The sequence below is a fragment of the Carassius auratus genome, unplaced genomic scaffold, assembly GCF_003368295.1.
Source record: "Carassius auratus strain Wakin unplaced genomic scaffold, ASM336829v1 scaf_tig00214546, whole genome shotgun sequence".
In the NCBI taxonomy this organism is placed as follows: Eukaryota; Metazoa; Chordata; class Actinopteri; order Cypriniformes; family Cyprinidae; genus Carassius; species Carassius auratus.
This window is the reverse complement of record NW_020527701.1, coordinates 60,109-76,701: the sequence shown is the minus strand read 5'-3', so window position 1 is coordinate 76,701 and position 16,593 is coordinate 60,109. Positions and strand designations below refer to the sequence as shown.

The following is a 16,593-nucleotide window of genomic DNA, read 5'->3' as shown; positions in this document are numbered from 1 at the left end:
ACAATACACCCATTACTATTATGGGCAATAGTTGCATGTGCTCCACTGGAATCTAAATAATTGTCAATATTACCATATCAATTTGAGCCAGAATCAGACCCAGATAGCAGTAATGAAGAGGATCGAGTAGAACCTCTGCAAGCACAGCTCTTAAAAGACATTTCTGAATGGAAAGTAAGGTTTTTAACCATTGTTCAAGTAGTACAATGTCTGTAGAAAGATCAAACACAGAAAGGGGTTTATGTAAATTTCTGGGAAGTAGCTCATTGTAGTCACTAACAAACCATTTTTGTAGGCATTAAAATTGTATAGTTTCAAAATTTGAAGCAGAAACGGATTGGTCCGAGTTAAGCTTTGTGAAACTATACCACATAAAACATCTACACTAATTGAACCTGATACGTTTAACATTTCAACTGACTTGCATCATTACATATTTTTATCGATTTTCAAATGGCTCGGGGTGCATCTTTGCATCCATATAGATTTGAGGCTCATTAGAACAGACACTAGATCTATAAAATTTAAATTTAGTGAGAATGCAGTTCATTATAGTCTTATCACTGGTCCAAAATACATTTTTGAGCCTAATTTTCACACCAGTGGCAGGTGAATTTTTACTAAACCGTATGTTTGTTAGATGTAGTAGTAAACAAAATACATTTTACAAATTTATTTGAAATGCAATCAGTTATTTTTGTCAGTCTCTGCTGTATATAGAATATAATACATTTTTTTGTAACATAACATACATATGCTGTTTAATTAAGAGATCTCATTGGCCGAATGTGGTCAACAGTGGGTCTGCAGCAGTGCACAAAGTGTCCTAGTCAAACTGCACAGGACTGTCAGAATGACGGATGCTTTACACGGCAGCCACAGAAGACAGTAATGTAGTCAAATTCTGTAGATTTGGCCCTTTTCAGAGACATTCTTGTACAGGTTGAGTTGATGTTCGGTGTATATCATATCAGTTTTGAGCATGGTATAATTTTTAAATGTTTTCGAAAGAAGTCTCTTATGCTCAACAAGGCTGCATTTATTTAAAATACAGTAAAAACTGTACTTTTGTGAAATATAATGTTTTCATTGCAATGTATTTTAATATGTAATTTATTCCTGTGATAGTGAGTTTTCAGCAGCCATTATTCCAGTCTTCTGTGTCACCTGATCCTTCAGAAATCATATTTGTATTCTCATTTTCTGCTCAAGAAACATTTCTGATTATTATCAATATTTGGAAATGGTTTGTTTTCAGCTGCTTAATATTTTTGTGGAAACTGTGATGCATTTTTAACGCTTCTTTCATGAATAGAAAGTATAAAAGAACAACATTTATTTGTAATGGAAATCTTTTGTAACATTATAAATTACTGTAATGTAACTTTTTTAATCAGTTTAAGTCATACTTGCTAAATAAAAGTATTAATTAATTTCAAAAAAACAAACAAACAAAAAACAATTTTTCTGACCTCAAACTGTTATGATGTTACCGCTTCCTTTTAATGTAACTTTCCTTTATAATTTATTTCATCTTAGCTGATAAAATCCAGAGCTCGTCTGCTTAAACTCAGCCAGTGTTGTTTTCTCAATACTTAACATATCTTTCTCCTGATGCAATATGTTTTCTCGCTAATTTTCTGGAAGTTATATAAAACAGTTTTGAAATCTCCCACCGAATGCATAGTGAATTGGAATTTGCATTTATCAAAAATCTGGGTTACGTGGTTCCATATATTACTTTTCCTGAAAACTGGATTCTTTTCTGTATCTAGAAGTATCAGTATTTCCTTCAGGAAATGCAATTCTGTAATTCAAAACTGTAAAAAAAAAAAAACTTGTGTGGTCACTTGTCCCTCTCCTCGGTGCTTTGAATGCTGCTTTGTCCAGGATTGAACACACACAGCTGTAACGTGGCTGCTCTGAAGTGGCTGTTGTGTGTGGTCATCATGTTGCTGCACTGGCCAGATGACGTTTATCCAAGAACTGAGCCCTCATGTTTACCCTGCAGACCAAACATCAACACACATTCAAGCACTTGTTTGTTTACCTTGTAAGTTACAGCCCTCTTTTACCCGCCCGCAGGGACGAAGCTGGATCGTGAGGCGAAGCTATGAAGATTTCCGAGTCCTGGATAAGCATCTCCATCTCTGCATCTATGACCGCCGCTTTTCCCAGCTCCCCGAGCTGCCCCGTTTCGACAGCCTGAGGGAAAGAGCAGAGGTAAGACCCCCAAAAGGATTCTCTTTTATCACTTACCTGTGGCCAATGACACATTTTAGGCTCTTGCCTGTAAACGCAGAATGGTCAAACCTTTCATACCCAGTATAAACAGTCCTTATCCTGCAAGATGCCCCTCTCAGAACAGCTTTAGTTATCTGTGATGAGTGAGTGCTCAGTGAGGCATCCCATGAGAGACCGTCAGATGGATATCCTTGTAGTGTTCGAAAAAACCTCTTCTTCCTGCTGTAGTGGGCATACATAGCATTTGTTTACAGAGTTGTATACTTGAACTGTGCCATATTTTCACAGCTAAAATGACCTGATTTGAAATTAGAGGGGCTGATAATGCCACTCATTATGTTTTGCAGTAATGGAAGTCTCTCTGAGCTGCTAAGTGGAAGCTCCCACAAAGGTTTTGTGTGTAATCAGGTGTTTTGAGCTTCCCAGTGCAAGAAAACAGTTCCAAGGTCATATTTCATCTGTTGGATTGTGCTGTTTTATTTGTAGAAAGGCAATTTAGAGATCTTGGTAAAGATGCATCTGAATCTCGTAAGGAGAACTCTGTATTACAAGCCCTGAGATGATCTTAAAAGGTGAACTAGCTCTGATTTATAGGAACCAACACCTCAAAGGACAGACTAATTATGAGGCTTTTCCTATGCATTAAATGAGCCTCATTAGCACATGAACAAAACATGGCAAATAACTGAAGCAAGTGACCGTATCATTAAATAACACTGTTCATTTTCTGTTTACCGGTACCTGCATTCTTCATGTTGTTTTCGAGTATACTGAACCCATCAGAGTTGCCTTGGATTTTAGAGATACATGAAGTTTAATAGAGCATGAGAGTTCTCACAGCTGGCTGTTCGGTCTTCTTTGACCTAATTATGCTTCCTTTGGAGCCCCTTTTGGCCTTCGTTTTACATTTTGGTGGGTCTGCCAGCAAACGTCTGGGAAAGGAATTGACAGGAGGGTGGATCTTGGGATACGTTCAGCTGGATCAGATCCCATCAGTGCTCTGTGGATCCTGAATAAACTCTTATGGGCTTTCATTGGCTTATTTTAATCTCTAGCTCTTATTTTTTCTTGTTGACTGGCTGTCCATCGGTCACCAAAATACTTGTCTTTCATATTATATAATATACTATCTATACTATGTAGCATCAGACCCCTTAATTAAAAGAGGGTGACTATAATGCTTAGTAAAAAAAAAAAAAAACAGAAATTATTTGAAAATTATATGAAATAGAAACCTTGTGTAAAATTTTAAATATATATGCTGTCACATTTGATCAATTTAATGCTTGTGTTCTGAATAAAAGTATTAATTCCTTAAAAAAAGAAAGAAGAAATAACGGACTAATTCACATTTTTTATAATAGTGTACCTTTAGCAATGTTGTGTGCATTGTTATTGTTTATATTTGGCCAAATTATCCTCCCAATATTTGTGTCAAATGCAAATATGCTGTGACTGAGGAGAAATATTCGAATTTTTACCATTCTGTAGAAAAGTGCATCAACATATCTGATTGTGGTTTTCAGCTCATTTGAGCTTTTCTGAAAGACAGCCATAGAAAACCTGATTACTGTTAATCAGGTTGTTTGAGTTGTTTTGTTTTGACCTTCCATATCTGTATTTACTGGAGTATAGCTTAATACACGCAGGGATGCATTATAACATTTAAAGCAAATGCCACAGACCAAACTCGGATGTGGAGCATCACAAACAGAGAGAAAACCTACACGCTGAATTTTTATGGAACAAATTTACCTTCAATTAGTTTTACAGGCTGAGATTTAAGAAATTCTCTCTCTAATTATCTCTGCCTAAAAAATCCTGTGTATAGCACACACACACACACACACACAAAAACACTTTCTTTAGAGCTTCTGTAGGCTTGATACCACAGTGAAATGACTTTTGCAGGTTTTAACATTCAGCTCTTTGCTGATGATCTGACACCCTCCTGTTTCTATTTTCCACTAGGAACATTATTATACTACTGTTTTTTTAAGACTGATCTGTGTGTAATGTGGTTTAAATAGAATGTTAAGTTTTAGAAACTGATGTGTGGTTGAAATCTTTTATTAGACTGATCTTTTGAGCTGTATAAATATAAGACAGCTCCACCTCACCTCCTGCTATATTAGCTTTTATGCAAGCCATGAGGAAGTATAATCCAGATCATTTTATATCTCAGAGTGCAACTGCAGCCCTTTAAAGTAGCCACAGTCACCAAACATGCACTCCAAAAAACAATAACTGTAATGCCGCAAATAAATTTATACCAAACCCATTTTCAGCGTATTTCACTGAAGAGACTAACATTGTTTCTCAGAGTATAAAAATGCAAATGCAGCTGAGTTACGTTTTATTTCTTTATCTTTTAAGTTTAAAACTCTACACCCTTTCTACACGAAAGCTGCATTCCTTACACCTACCCTACCATTCTCTAATGAAAAAGTATGCAATCTCAAACAATTTGTTCTCAGTTTTATGTGAGATTTTTCCCTCCCAGTAAAAGTACTCTGTATTTATAGAATTACCCCTTTGGAAGTTGTCACTCTAGCTTAACCCTCCCTCTCTCGCTCTTTCTCCCTACAGGCAGTTTCCCAGATGCTGATGGCTTACCTCTCCCGTCTCTCAGCGATTGCTGATAATAAGATCAACTGTGGGCCGGCCCTCACATGGATGGAGGTACTGATTTGATACCATTTGAGAAGAGATAGCTGATTAATTCACTTGAATAATCAGTGAGGATGAGGGATGTTCACTGAACATATATTCAATGTTGCCATTAGCTGGGGTGTCATTTATGTCTTTCTTCAGGTTGACAACAAAGGGAATCACTTGCTGGTGCATGAAGAGTCATCCATAAATGTTCCAGCTATCGCAGCAGCCCACGTGATCAAGCGCTATATTGCACAGGCAGCTGATGAGCTATCATTTGAGGTGACTGAGATAAAAATTAAGAGAGATTAATGATGACTGCCATGCTAATTTTGATTATTTTGTGAAGTCTTGTTGATTTCTTTCTCACTCTTTCTCGGTCTCTCAGGTGGGGGATATTGTTTCCGTAATAGATATGCCACCCAAAGAGGACACCACCTGGTGGAGAGGAAAACATGGTTTCCAGGTTTGTTCCGTGTGATTTAGCCCTCTGTTTGAAGTGTTCATGGCAGTTGGTATTCAGGGCTTCTCCAGTGAGTCACAGCTAGGGCCTTTGTAGGGAGAGCGGTTCATGGTGGCAGATGTGTGCTGGATCCATCGGGGGGCAGTCTGACACTGAGCTCTGGCAGGCTATAGCTGGGTCGGGTAGCCAGCATCTGTCTGCATGGAAAAACAGTGGACGGCAATGTCAGCTGTCACCACGAGAAGCAGCACACACTGATGTCAGCAGGGTCTCAGGGGACGTCAGAGTCATAATCGAACTCTAGTGTAGAAGAGGTCTGTGATTGGTCACAATCTCAATGTTATACTAATAGGCATGGTTAATGTTTTCTGCAAGATAAGCTCATGCTACAGAAAACCTTGTCTTTTTGTCATGAACTTAATTCATGTCATAGATTCATAAATCTGTAGCTGTTTAGTAGGTGATAGAATGATAAAATACAATTTTAGGTCGTAAAACATGGCAAGCATGTACATTTGGCTCACTGTGTCCTTTTAGTTTGTTCATGTTGGTGAAAGAGAGACTGATGAACTTTGAATCTTCTTTCAGGTCCTTTTATCTGCCGTTTACAAGTCAGATGGCCTTGAAATATATAAGCCTTGTTTTCAGAGATTTTTTCATTGATATGAAAGCCAAATATTCATATAAAAAAATGCTTAAACTTTCTCCTGGCATCCCTTATTGTCCTGTTATCAAATCATCATAATTAGCAAGTGCAATGTAGAATGTATCACAGAAAATTGCAATCATGCAAATAGATCAGTTAATGTAATATTTTCAGAGGCAACATAGCACTGACCCAAACTTAAGTTTACATACAGCACAATTCAAGTTGGAGTCAATAAGATAGATATACTTCAAATAAGTGTTATTATTTGGAACTTACATCAAAGAATCCTAAAATAATGTATCATGATTTCCACAGAAATATTAAGGAAAACAACTGTTTTCAACATTGATGATACCAAATCAGCAAATTCGATTGATCTCTGAAGACTGGCATAATAGCTGCAAAAAAATGTAACTTTGCTGTCACAGAATTAAAATACATATTTTAATGCATCAGAATAGAATGAGTGAGATTGAGTCATTTTTTTTTTTTTTTAATTCCCCTAAAATTTGGAACACTAGTGTATATAATTATTTTCTCAGCTCTTTTAGATGAGTTACAAATCATTCTAGATGTGCTGAAGCTGCATAAAAGAATATTCCAACTAATAGATGCCTGTTTTTACTGTGCTGCACATTTCTCGAACACTCAAGGGGCAAAAAATATTAGCATTAATTAAATGATATAGGGCTGCATTTAGTTTTGATAAAAAAAAACTGTATTATAATCTATCTGTAAGTATCACCGAATTTTCAAAAGTTACTTTTTTCTTTAGCTTAGTAGTTTTTCCCTTGAAGAATTATTACAGTGTATTAGCAGAGTTACATGTTGTGTTACACAGTAACATGCCATTTTCTGATTATGACCAGAAGCAGAGCAGAACGTAGAGTGATATGATGAAGCCTTGGCATGTCTGTCTCCAAAAAGAGAAGGAGCTTTCTCAAACCTTCTCTGCTCTTCACAGGTTGGCTTCTTTCCCAGCGAGTGTGTGGAGCTGATAAATGACAAGGTTCCGCAGTCTGTTACCAACTCCGTGCCAAAACCAGGTACCACAAAACACACACATACACAAACAACATCATCAGGAAACCTAGTGCAAGGTCACACTTGATGTTCATATACATTGCGATTCCTCCTGAGGCATGAAAAGATGCAGGTTTTTGAAGGCTAGCTTGTTACTCATGTCTTGTAATGAGATGTTAATCGTGTTTGGAGAGCGAGAGAGAGAGAGTGGATTGGAACAAAGTGTACAAGAAGTGATGTGTTGAATCAGTCATGGATCGAATCTGTTTGGTGTGTGTACTTGAGTGAACTGGACCAGGTGCAGAGTGGAGCCTCTGGGTCCTGTTGCATGAATCACAGATCTTCAGACCTTCATGAAGAGAAAACTTACAAGCTCCTTTTTGGGAAGGGCACAGCTGCTTTTTAAGAAAGTGTCACTTTAGATTTCAACAAACTGGTTATGAGACATGCAAGGTTTTCAGATTTCATAGCACATCGCCAACACGCTGCATGGGAAAATTTGTGGTTCACACCCAGTATGCATTCTTTTTTTTCTTCTCCCTCCTCATGAAGGAACCCTTTGACCCTCTTCATTTATTACATTCGTAGTTGAATCTGCGCTGTTGTTCGCTTTGCCTCTTTTCATTCCTAATGGTTTGTTGGGGAGTGTGTATGTGCCTGTAATGTACATCACACACTGTGGTCCAGAATGGTACGATTTATTCCTTATATTTACAGAATATCTCACTGGCCAAGCACTGAAACGTCAAAAGAAACAACATGATTAATAGAATCTCAAATGGACTGTTGCTAGCTTTCACAATCCTAACAAGCACAATACATTTAGTCATATTTGGAGTGGCTGTGGACCATGTGGACTGCTTTATGAGAGGTCAGTTTACATCATAACTTGGACTAACTGGCCTGCCAAGCTGTCTGAAGACGTATCCATCTCCTGCAGCCGTTTCTGTTTGGTTTTAGCCGTATTGTGTATCAATCAATGCTTATTGGCATCCACAGATGGGTGAATCATCATCATCATGACTCACCGGACCAATCAGAATGCTGGCTTTAAGTGGGTGGGTGCTAGGGCTCTGTGGTACACATCGTCTTTTGAGAGTTATATCATTGCAGAAAGTGTTGTATAAAGTATCCAATTGTCATACTTCAGTAAAAGTACAGATACCTTTATGGAAATTGACTCAAGTGAAAGTAGAAGTTGTTTATTAGAAAAACAATTAAGTAAAAGTTTTAAAGTAACTGATATGAAAAGTACTTAAGAATATAAATTTGTTAGATAATGACACAGCTGATTGTATCAATGGCGACCTAACTGAGAGTCTGGGAATATATTATATAGATATGTTGGAGTTAAAGGGATTGTTCACAAACATTAATTATTATTATTTTATTTTTTTGTTGTTGTGGGACAAAGGAAATGTCCAGTAGAGATGCACTGATCTTGATTATTGATGGACGATTCTGAATCCTATTATTTTTTTTTTCTTTCTTGTTTTTCTTTACAAATATTTAAAGTTGCAGTCGGTAACTTTTGACGCTCTAGCGGTTAATAAACAGAACTGCTTGCGTCTTGTGGAAGAACATTGTAGCCAGAACTACTTCTCTCTGTTTATGTCTATGAAGAATCACAAAGGTACTGGGTTACTCCGCCGCGGTACCCCCGAAGCAATCTAAAATAATCCGAATATAAACACTTATTATAGGTGCACCCTAGTGATTCAGTACAAGCTAAAAACACGGTTCGGAAAACGGATTCATGGTGTACTCACTTATTATAAACATTTTTCTACATTTTGAACACAAACAAAGTTACGGACCGCAGCTCTGATTGGTTGTATTTTACCGGGAGCGGATGGCTTTCTGCAAATGGCAATAGGACCACTGGGAGGAGCCAGAGGAGCTTGATTTTTTTCACAGATTATCTGTCTCATATTCTACTGTCAGGACATAATGACAGGTTACAAAAGTTACCTACTGCAGCTTTAAGCAAAAGAATTAAGAAAGAATTACAATATGAGTACAAAAAGATGTTTTGCTGTATTACAGCTAGAACTGTAGCCATTGAAAACTAGAGGCAACCACTGCTTTTTAACCATTATCCAAACAAAGATATAGATTGAGCAGTTTCTGATTTAAATTCAACTTTATAATTTCAAAAACAGAATGGTCTGACTTTGGCTTTGTGGAATTATGCTATATAAAACAACAGATTCAGCAGCAGGCTGAATGACATGCAAATTCACTCTCTGACAGCAGGTGGCTGTAAACAAGCAGCGCTGCTCTGCTTTGTGCTTTTATACTTTAACAAAGTTTATATTATAAGCTTTTACTATTCAGAAGGTTTTTGCTGGGGCTAAGCGCTGGTTTTTAATCTACCGACTCTGGGGTGACACTGTTTGGAATGTATGTTGCATTGCTTTGCACTTCATGCATGCATGTGTGATGTGTTATTTGACCATGCTTCCTCCACTGCTTCCTCAGCGTCTCCCTGCTCTGGTCTGCGGCCGGCCTCCTGGAGTCTGTTCCCACCCTGTGCGTGCCGGTATACTCTCCCCAATATCTCCCTTTTTTAACTTTATAGGGCTAGTTCAACCAAAAATAAACAATCTGTCAATGTGCTCATCTTCATGTCGTTCCAAACTCATATGACTTTTTTCTTCATGGAGCGGCAAAGGCATTTTTTTTTTTACATTTTGTTTTGTTTGTTTGTTTTGTTTAGTCACACATCCTCCATCTCCTGCTCTCTTTTTCTCACGCACACACACACATTTTATCACTATGTTTTTTTTTATACTGCATGCATTGTTGTCCTTTGGCAGAATCATAAAACAGTATTTCTCTTGCACTGTATCTTTGACCACTCTTATCCATTTTAGTCTAGTGTGTCTTCATGTACATTTTACTGCATTTCTTGTTTATCACTTATAGCAGCCTCAAAACTGTTGTGAAACTTTCCTAATGGACAGGAAATGTGGAGTGATGGGAAAACTCTCCTGAAAGACTGCTAAGCTGATAGAGCCTCATGCGCAGCTGTTGTTCTCATGTTCTCTAACTGGGTCCATCCCTCCCTCCCTCTCCCCTTCTCTCCTCCCGGCATGCAGATTTGGAGATGGAGAGTTTAAAGCAGGACAGTGCATGGGTCCTCGACCCATTAAACCCCTACAGGCTGAGCTCAGGTAGACCAAACTGTTTATCCACGTACTACGTCTAACACGGACTAACCCCAAACTCTCCTGTGCATGTCTGCACAGTTGCCTGCCACTCACGAGTGCTCTGAACACCACTGGCACTCCATAGCTTTAGAATGTAGTTTCACTGGTCTTTCCTAACATCATGTGTTAACTATATGAAGATTTAATGCAAGCACAAAACGTTTAGTCTTGTTTTTCCACTTAACACTCTTCTGGTGTCTCTAGTGTGGAGAGACCCTTTGACCCTTATCTTATATATTTATCCTGATAGCACTCTCTCTCTTTTGACCTGCATTTGAATGCATGTTTCTGTTTAGCAATGTTTTTATTTTACTGCAATACTGCTGATTTGTCTTTCTTTGTAGAAATGCATGATGTGTAGACAGTATATCGGCTGTCAAACAATATTAGAGATCATCAGTATTGGCCAGTTTTAGATATTTAATTGTACATGCTCATTTCCTCGATTTTCACGTTTAGATTGTCTTTGCCATAATTAAATGCTCACTTAAAATTAATCTTTAAACATGCTAATGTAATTAAGATACATTATTAAGAAGATTTTTTTATATATTTAAATATAGTATAGAATTGTAGAGTCCGCTATTTATCAGTCATAGTATGGAAATATTGGCCAGTATTGTATTTTCATTGTACAAACACATACTCATCCATATTGTTACACTCAGATGATCTTTGCCGCCAATAAACAAGCACTTTAAATTAATCTAAAAATTAATATTATTAAACAAAATGTAAAATGTTCTTACTGTGTACTGTAATGTTGTAATGTCTGAAATCATGAATCATATAAGTTTTGATTGATTTTAGTGTTTTATTTTGAATTTATGTGGACTATATAGAATATTATTTAAATGTCTGTTATTTTTGCTTGTCATCCATAACATTAAAATTCTAGCCGATACTGATAATTTTTTTAATATCATTGCATCTCTACTTATTTGACTATGTCTACACTTACAGTAATGTGCCTGTATTTGAAATGAAGCTTGTGAGATCAGTTTATGGCACTGCTCCATTGCTCTTTCAAGTGCACCTCATTGTATTTTCCAGAAAGCCTCATTGTGAAGTTATTTCGCAACACACTCCTGAGCTGATTTACATGACCCTGGATAGGAAAGGTTATAAAATAATCACATTTTTGTCCAATGGCAACATGAACTACAGTCTCTCCATAGTGACTCAAACATATTCTTGTGTACTGCCTTTGTACATGCTCAAATTCAGCATACCTCTCTGCTCCCCTGCAGAGCTTTAGCCGAGCAGCGAGCACCTATCAAACAACACTAAATGCTTTATGAATCATTCACCTCATTAAGCAAAATTCCTCATGTAAATGGTTAACCACATAATGTCCTATCATGCAGGTGGTGTAACGGTGATAAAGGTTGCTGTAATGTTTTATTTACCAAGGTTTCAAGCAGGAATAGGGCATATTGTACGTTCTGACAATGCCTGAAGTACAGTAATTTCTTGTTCTTTCACATTCACAGACTAAGCTGTATTTATTTCATTCCCTTATTCTGAGCTGTAGCAGGTGCTGCTCCAGATGTAGCTCCCATAGCTCCCTCTCACTTCCTAACTTCCTTGTGGGGCAAGTGTCTTCCTCTCAGTGGAGTAAAGGGCAGCTGCCTCTGTGAACAAGCCAAGACAGCTGGAAGGAACTGTGAGAGAATGAGAGACAAACTTAATAAGGTTAACATAGCAAAATGTGTCCGTTTGTCCTACAGGGGATTGTGTACTTCCTTACTGATCTGTTCTGAAAACAGAGACTTTCATACAAACTCCTGTTAGCTGTTGGGTTGGGAGACTGGTTTCGTGTTGTTTGTTTTTAATCATGCACATTTTGTTAACTCTCATAATGGTTTAAGTGTTTTTGTTTTATTAGTAGTAGTAGTAGTATTGTGTATGCACACTACCTTTAAAAAGTTTGGGGACTATATGTTGTTTTTAAGGAGATTAATGCTGTAATTTATCAACAAGGCATTAATCTGTTCAAAAGTGATAATAAAGATATAAAAAATGTCTATAAATGCCCCACACGTTTACATTTTTGACTTTTTCATTGCAACTTATATCACAGATCTGTCCAATTAACATCAGTGGGTCAGCATTACTTTGCAAAGCACATATATTTGTGTTGTTTGACAGTTTTGCCACAGACGTGTTGCTTTAGAGTGCAGAGAGGGTTGTCTTTGTCATTTCCTTATGGCTGTACCGTGTCTGGGTTGTAAAAGCTGAATGGTACATGGGCTTGGCTATCAGTGAGTTTCTTTAGAAAGAGTGCATTGTTTTTGTGCTATTGGTATAGTCAAATGAGTTATAGTTATGTTTGTCTGACTTCTTGCTTTGTTGTTAACTTTAGCCTAAATGGAACATCACAGGAGACTGCTGTGTTGTACTACCAGTGTCTTTCAAAACACATTCATCACTCGATAGTGGATATCTGGTAAATGCAACAGCCTCTCGTTCTCTGGGTTGCGTGGCTGCTCACACCCCGATCTCTGCAGTTAGAAGCCAGGGCTGTTGAAAGTTGATATTAGGGGCTGGACAAAGTCCGAAAGGAAAGAGAGGAGGGAAAAAGGAAAGCGGAAAGAATGCATGCTGACTATTAGCTTTTACCGGCTGGCAGGGAGAGCGTGATGATCCTTCACTGTTGTGTCTGGAGCGCTCCACAGCAGCTGCTGCCTGGCAAACCTAAGAATACACCATTTCTTTGCTTTTTTTTCATGGATATTTTATATTGAGGTAAGTTACGAAGTTGCAGTTTTAGTGCCAATAAAGTTGCTAAACTATCTCAGACTTCTGGATGCGACTGAAGTGCTTTCTGTTGCCAAGTTTGTGTGAATTAGGGTTTAATCATTTGCACTGTTGAAAAAAATATAATTTAAAATATTTGCTCAATAGTGTTGATTTGTGGTGAATGCATTTTGTTGATTTTAACATTATTTTAAGACTTATGTTTTCTGATTGCCTTTCTCAGTAGATTTTGTGTATTCTGATTTGTGTAGCAAAGTTATATTTGTGTGTTTTTATTAAGTAATTTTATGACAAAAATTTTGGCAAGCCATTGGAACTCATGTTGTGAGAGTTGATTTGGAGGAAAAAAAAGAAAAACGTGTTATGTGTCAGTCACGTTGCTCTGTAACGTCATCAGTGTCTCCTCAGCGGAGGTAAAGTGCAGCCTGGAAGAAACACTCATTCTTCAGTGTAGCAGAGTCTTCTTACTGCTGCTCTGCACTGAAGCACTTGCCCTGTGTCTGAAATAAGAGGATCTGTGAAATGTGTGGTAGTTACTTTTATTGGCTCTTGAAAAGTAGAACAGGAAATTCCTACGACAACTCTTTTTATGAGTAAAAAGATTACATTTGTGAGTAATGTGCCTTTTTAATAGGTAAAGACTCACAAAGGAACAGATGACATCACAGCTGGCAGATGTCCCCTTGCCACGTTCACTGTGGTTTCAGCGTGCAAAGAATCACACGTCCTTAAAATCACCAGGGAGTTAAACTGTTAAAATAAACAAGTGTAATATTTGTAATCATTTTTACTCCGTCTCCTGCTAAATCCACCAAATGTGCCCACAAACAAACACAGATGGACCAGTTTGTGGTTTTCAGGATTCCCAGCTGCATTTGTAACAGCTCTGAAGTTGTTTCCGGCAACAGATTGTTTGCTGATTCATACAGCTTCATTATGCAAACAGTTATTTGGTTCGGAATATTTAAGCTTGTTAATATTTTATGAGGATCATTGAAAACAATCCAAGTTAAATGAGCAATTGCAATACAGGACTCAGGGTTTTATAGCAAGTCCAGTGTAATTATTTTGGTGTGTTTGTGTGTCCCTTGTAGGGGAATTTACAGTTAAAACCCAAGGACCAGATATGTCGCAATGAAGACCAGGAGTCAGAGATGAGTTCAATTAAAAATAATAATTTTACTTGAAGAAAATAGTTTGCAATTTAATCAGCAGAAGTCAGCTTCAACACTCTCGAAGGAGTTCGCAGGCCGCCCCCCGTACAACTCATAATCAACCACAGTTATACCCTGACAGAGGATACTAATTGCGTCAATACATAAGTCAACAAAATTCTGATTGGTTCCAAAACCTAGATAAACTCTCCAAAGACGTATATCTGATACGCTGGACACTGGCAGTTGATCGTTTGTCCTGGGACTGTCTGAGCTTCACCCTGTACAGACAGATACTAACACACATACACAGAGAACTTATCTAAATTTCAAGGCTTTCTAGCACTGGCGAGTGTCTTATCATTACGGTTGGATACACACACATAATATGTGGACATTAATCTTGAGGAAAAGAAATACAGCGCACATAAGGTTACACATTTCACTCTTGCCATAAATTGATTAATAGTCAAACAAGAAATCATGTAATAATATAATATCAGTATGAAGGATATGGCAACTCAGCATCCACTCCTTCAGTCCCCCGTTTTAGATCAATGTGGGGTCCAATACCCCACATCTGGTCTAATAAATAAGGTCAGGTGTCGTTGTAATGCATGCTAATAATGCAGGCTGTTGGTCAACTTAAGCAGGTGCATATACTTAACATCTCTGGTACTGTCTGACATTTCTAATAATAAACACATTATTTTGTTAAATATACTTCCCATAATCATTCTTACTTCCCATATACATTCATCTACTTACTTAATCCCACAATATCGCCACTTGCACTAGTCTTTCTTCACATAATGTCTTTTCCAGTGAATCATTCTGTGTGTCCCTCTACCTGGAAAAGTGTCCTCCATCCATATATACTTTCATCAACATATCTTTGTAAATACCTCTCTTCCTACTACAGACACTTCACACTTCCCCTTTAAAACAAAACATTTATCCAACAGCCTTAAGACTAAATTTGCATATTCATTAACCAGATTTAACAAATCATTAAAGAAAACCGCTTCATTTTTTTCAAGAAGGATTTTTGCCTTATTTGTTTTCTTTTAACATGTCTTATACAACTATGATAAATTTTAGTTAATTTGGTCATATCTTAAAATAAACTCATTACTATAAACGTGTGTATATATATATATTATTCTGTGGAAGCCGGGCTAAATGAATAACCATTGTTATTGCATTCCTGACATATGTCAGACCCTCAGTCACCTCACAGATACCAAATACAGACATTGCTTATAACCTAAATCCCAGTAAAGATACCCTTATTTTATGAAAATCTATAATTTTCCCGATCAATGGTGCAATTAGAGTGATTGAATATTCATTTTACCCTTTCACTCCAAACTTGGTGTTAAAAAAAAATAAACCAAAAATAAGTAAGATCAATATTTAGCCATATTTAAAAATAAATATGAAATCATAATCATTATTTCCTCGAAAACCTAGAGCAGTTCCTAGTTTATTACTTAATAGCCCTTTTATTAAGTTTTACTTTCACCACAAATCTATTTGCAGTCATCATAGTTCACATGCTGTTTAAACATACATGAACCATAAACCTAAATTTGTCTTTGTTAACAATATTTGATCAAAATTACATTTTAAGTATCGAAGTGTCTAACTTTTAAAATACAACTAACCTGTCCACTTATTGTCATGCATGTATTTTATACCATGACATTACTGTTAATCATACTTATTGCCTTATTATTACTTTTTTTTATGCAAATCTTGTCAATTATCACACCATATTACTGTACTCAGACTATATTAACGACACATTCAGAAGTAAATCCTCAATAATTTGTATAAAGTTAATTTAGTTCTCACTGTTTTGTCAGTGATAAATGCTTACAGGTCAGCTACGTGACCAATGTATTAAAAACCCTCGTTCATGTTTGTCATTTGGCAGTGATATTTATTTAGTCAAAATTATTATAAACTGAAAAAGAGGAGACAGATTTCCCAATACTATTACTTAATGAACAATACTATTACTTAGTTCTAAACGGCCAAATATTAAAGAGACATTCTCAGTTTCTGTAAATTTGTATTGAAACAGTATACATTATCAAAAAGCCCTGTCAGTGTTCACAATATTAATTTGATTTGACTTGACAGGTGTTCATAAGCAGCTCCATAGAGCCTATTACAATTGTTTTGTTTAAACAACATTTTTTTTTCTTTTTCGCTGTGCTATTTCAATTAATTCAAACCTCTTGTTATGGTATTCCTCCATTAAGGGGCTATCCCAGGAGATCCACACCTTTTTGCTCAACTTATCTCTGTTCTACATAAACCAAACTATTGCGTCATTCAGACCTTGAGGAGCCACAAAGCCTTACGGCTGCTTTTGCTTTTGCACTATATTACACAAGCAGGATTCACTCCTTTGTTTTCCCACCA

General features: G+C 36.9%; 1 protein-coding gene across 7 annotated transcripts in view; it reads left to right on the top strand.

Annotated features, from left to right (window-relative positions):
* The window catches only part of LOC113092287 (rho GTPase-activating protein 32-like), a 60,338-nt gene that overhangs the window by 26,453 nt on the left and 17,292 nt on the right, over positions 1-16,593 (top strand). For 2 of the 7 annotated variants that reach the window (XM_026257864.1, XM_026257865.1), the window contains 7 exons: positions 2,086-2,223; positions 4,834-4,926; positions 5,059-5,181; positions 5,288-5,365; positions 6,976-7,057; positions 9,516-9,566; positions 10,136-10,210. In XM_026257864.1, the coding sequence (XP_026113649.1) occupies positions 2,086-2,223; positions 4,834-4,926; positions 5,059-5,181; positions 5,288-5,365; positions 6,976-7,057; positions 9,516-9,566; positions 10,136-10,210 (640 nt within the window). Of the gene's footprint in view, positions 1-2,085; positions 2,224-4,833; positions 4,927-5,058; positions 5,182-5,287; positions 5,366-6,975; positions 7,058-9,515; positions 9,577-10,135; positions 10,211-11,919; positions 11,942-12,497; positions 12,995-16,593 lie in introns of those variants that run through there. The other 5 variants (XM_026257862.1, XM_026257863.1, XM_026257866.1 and 2 more) reach the window with 5 other exon arrangements.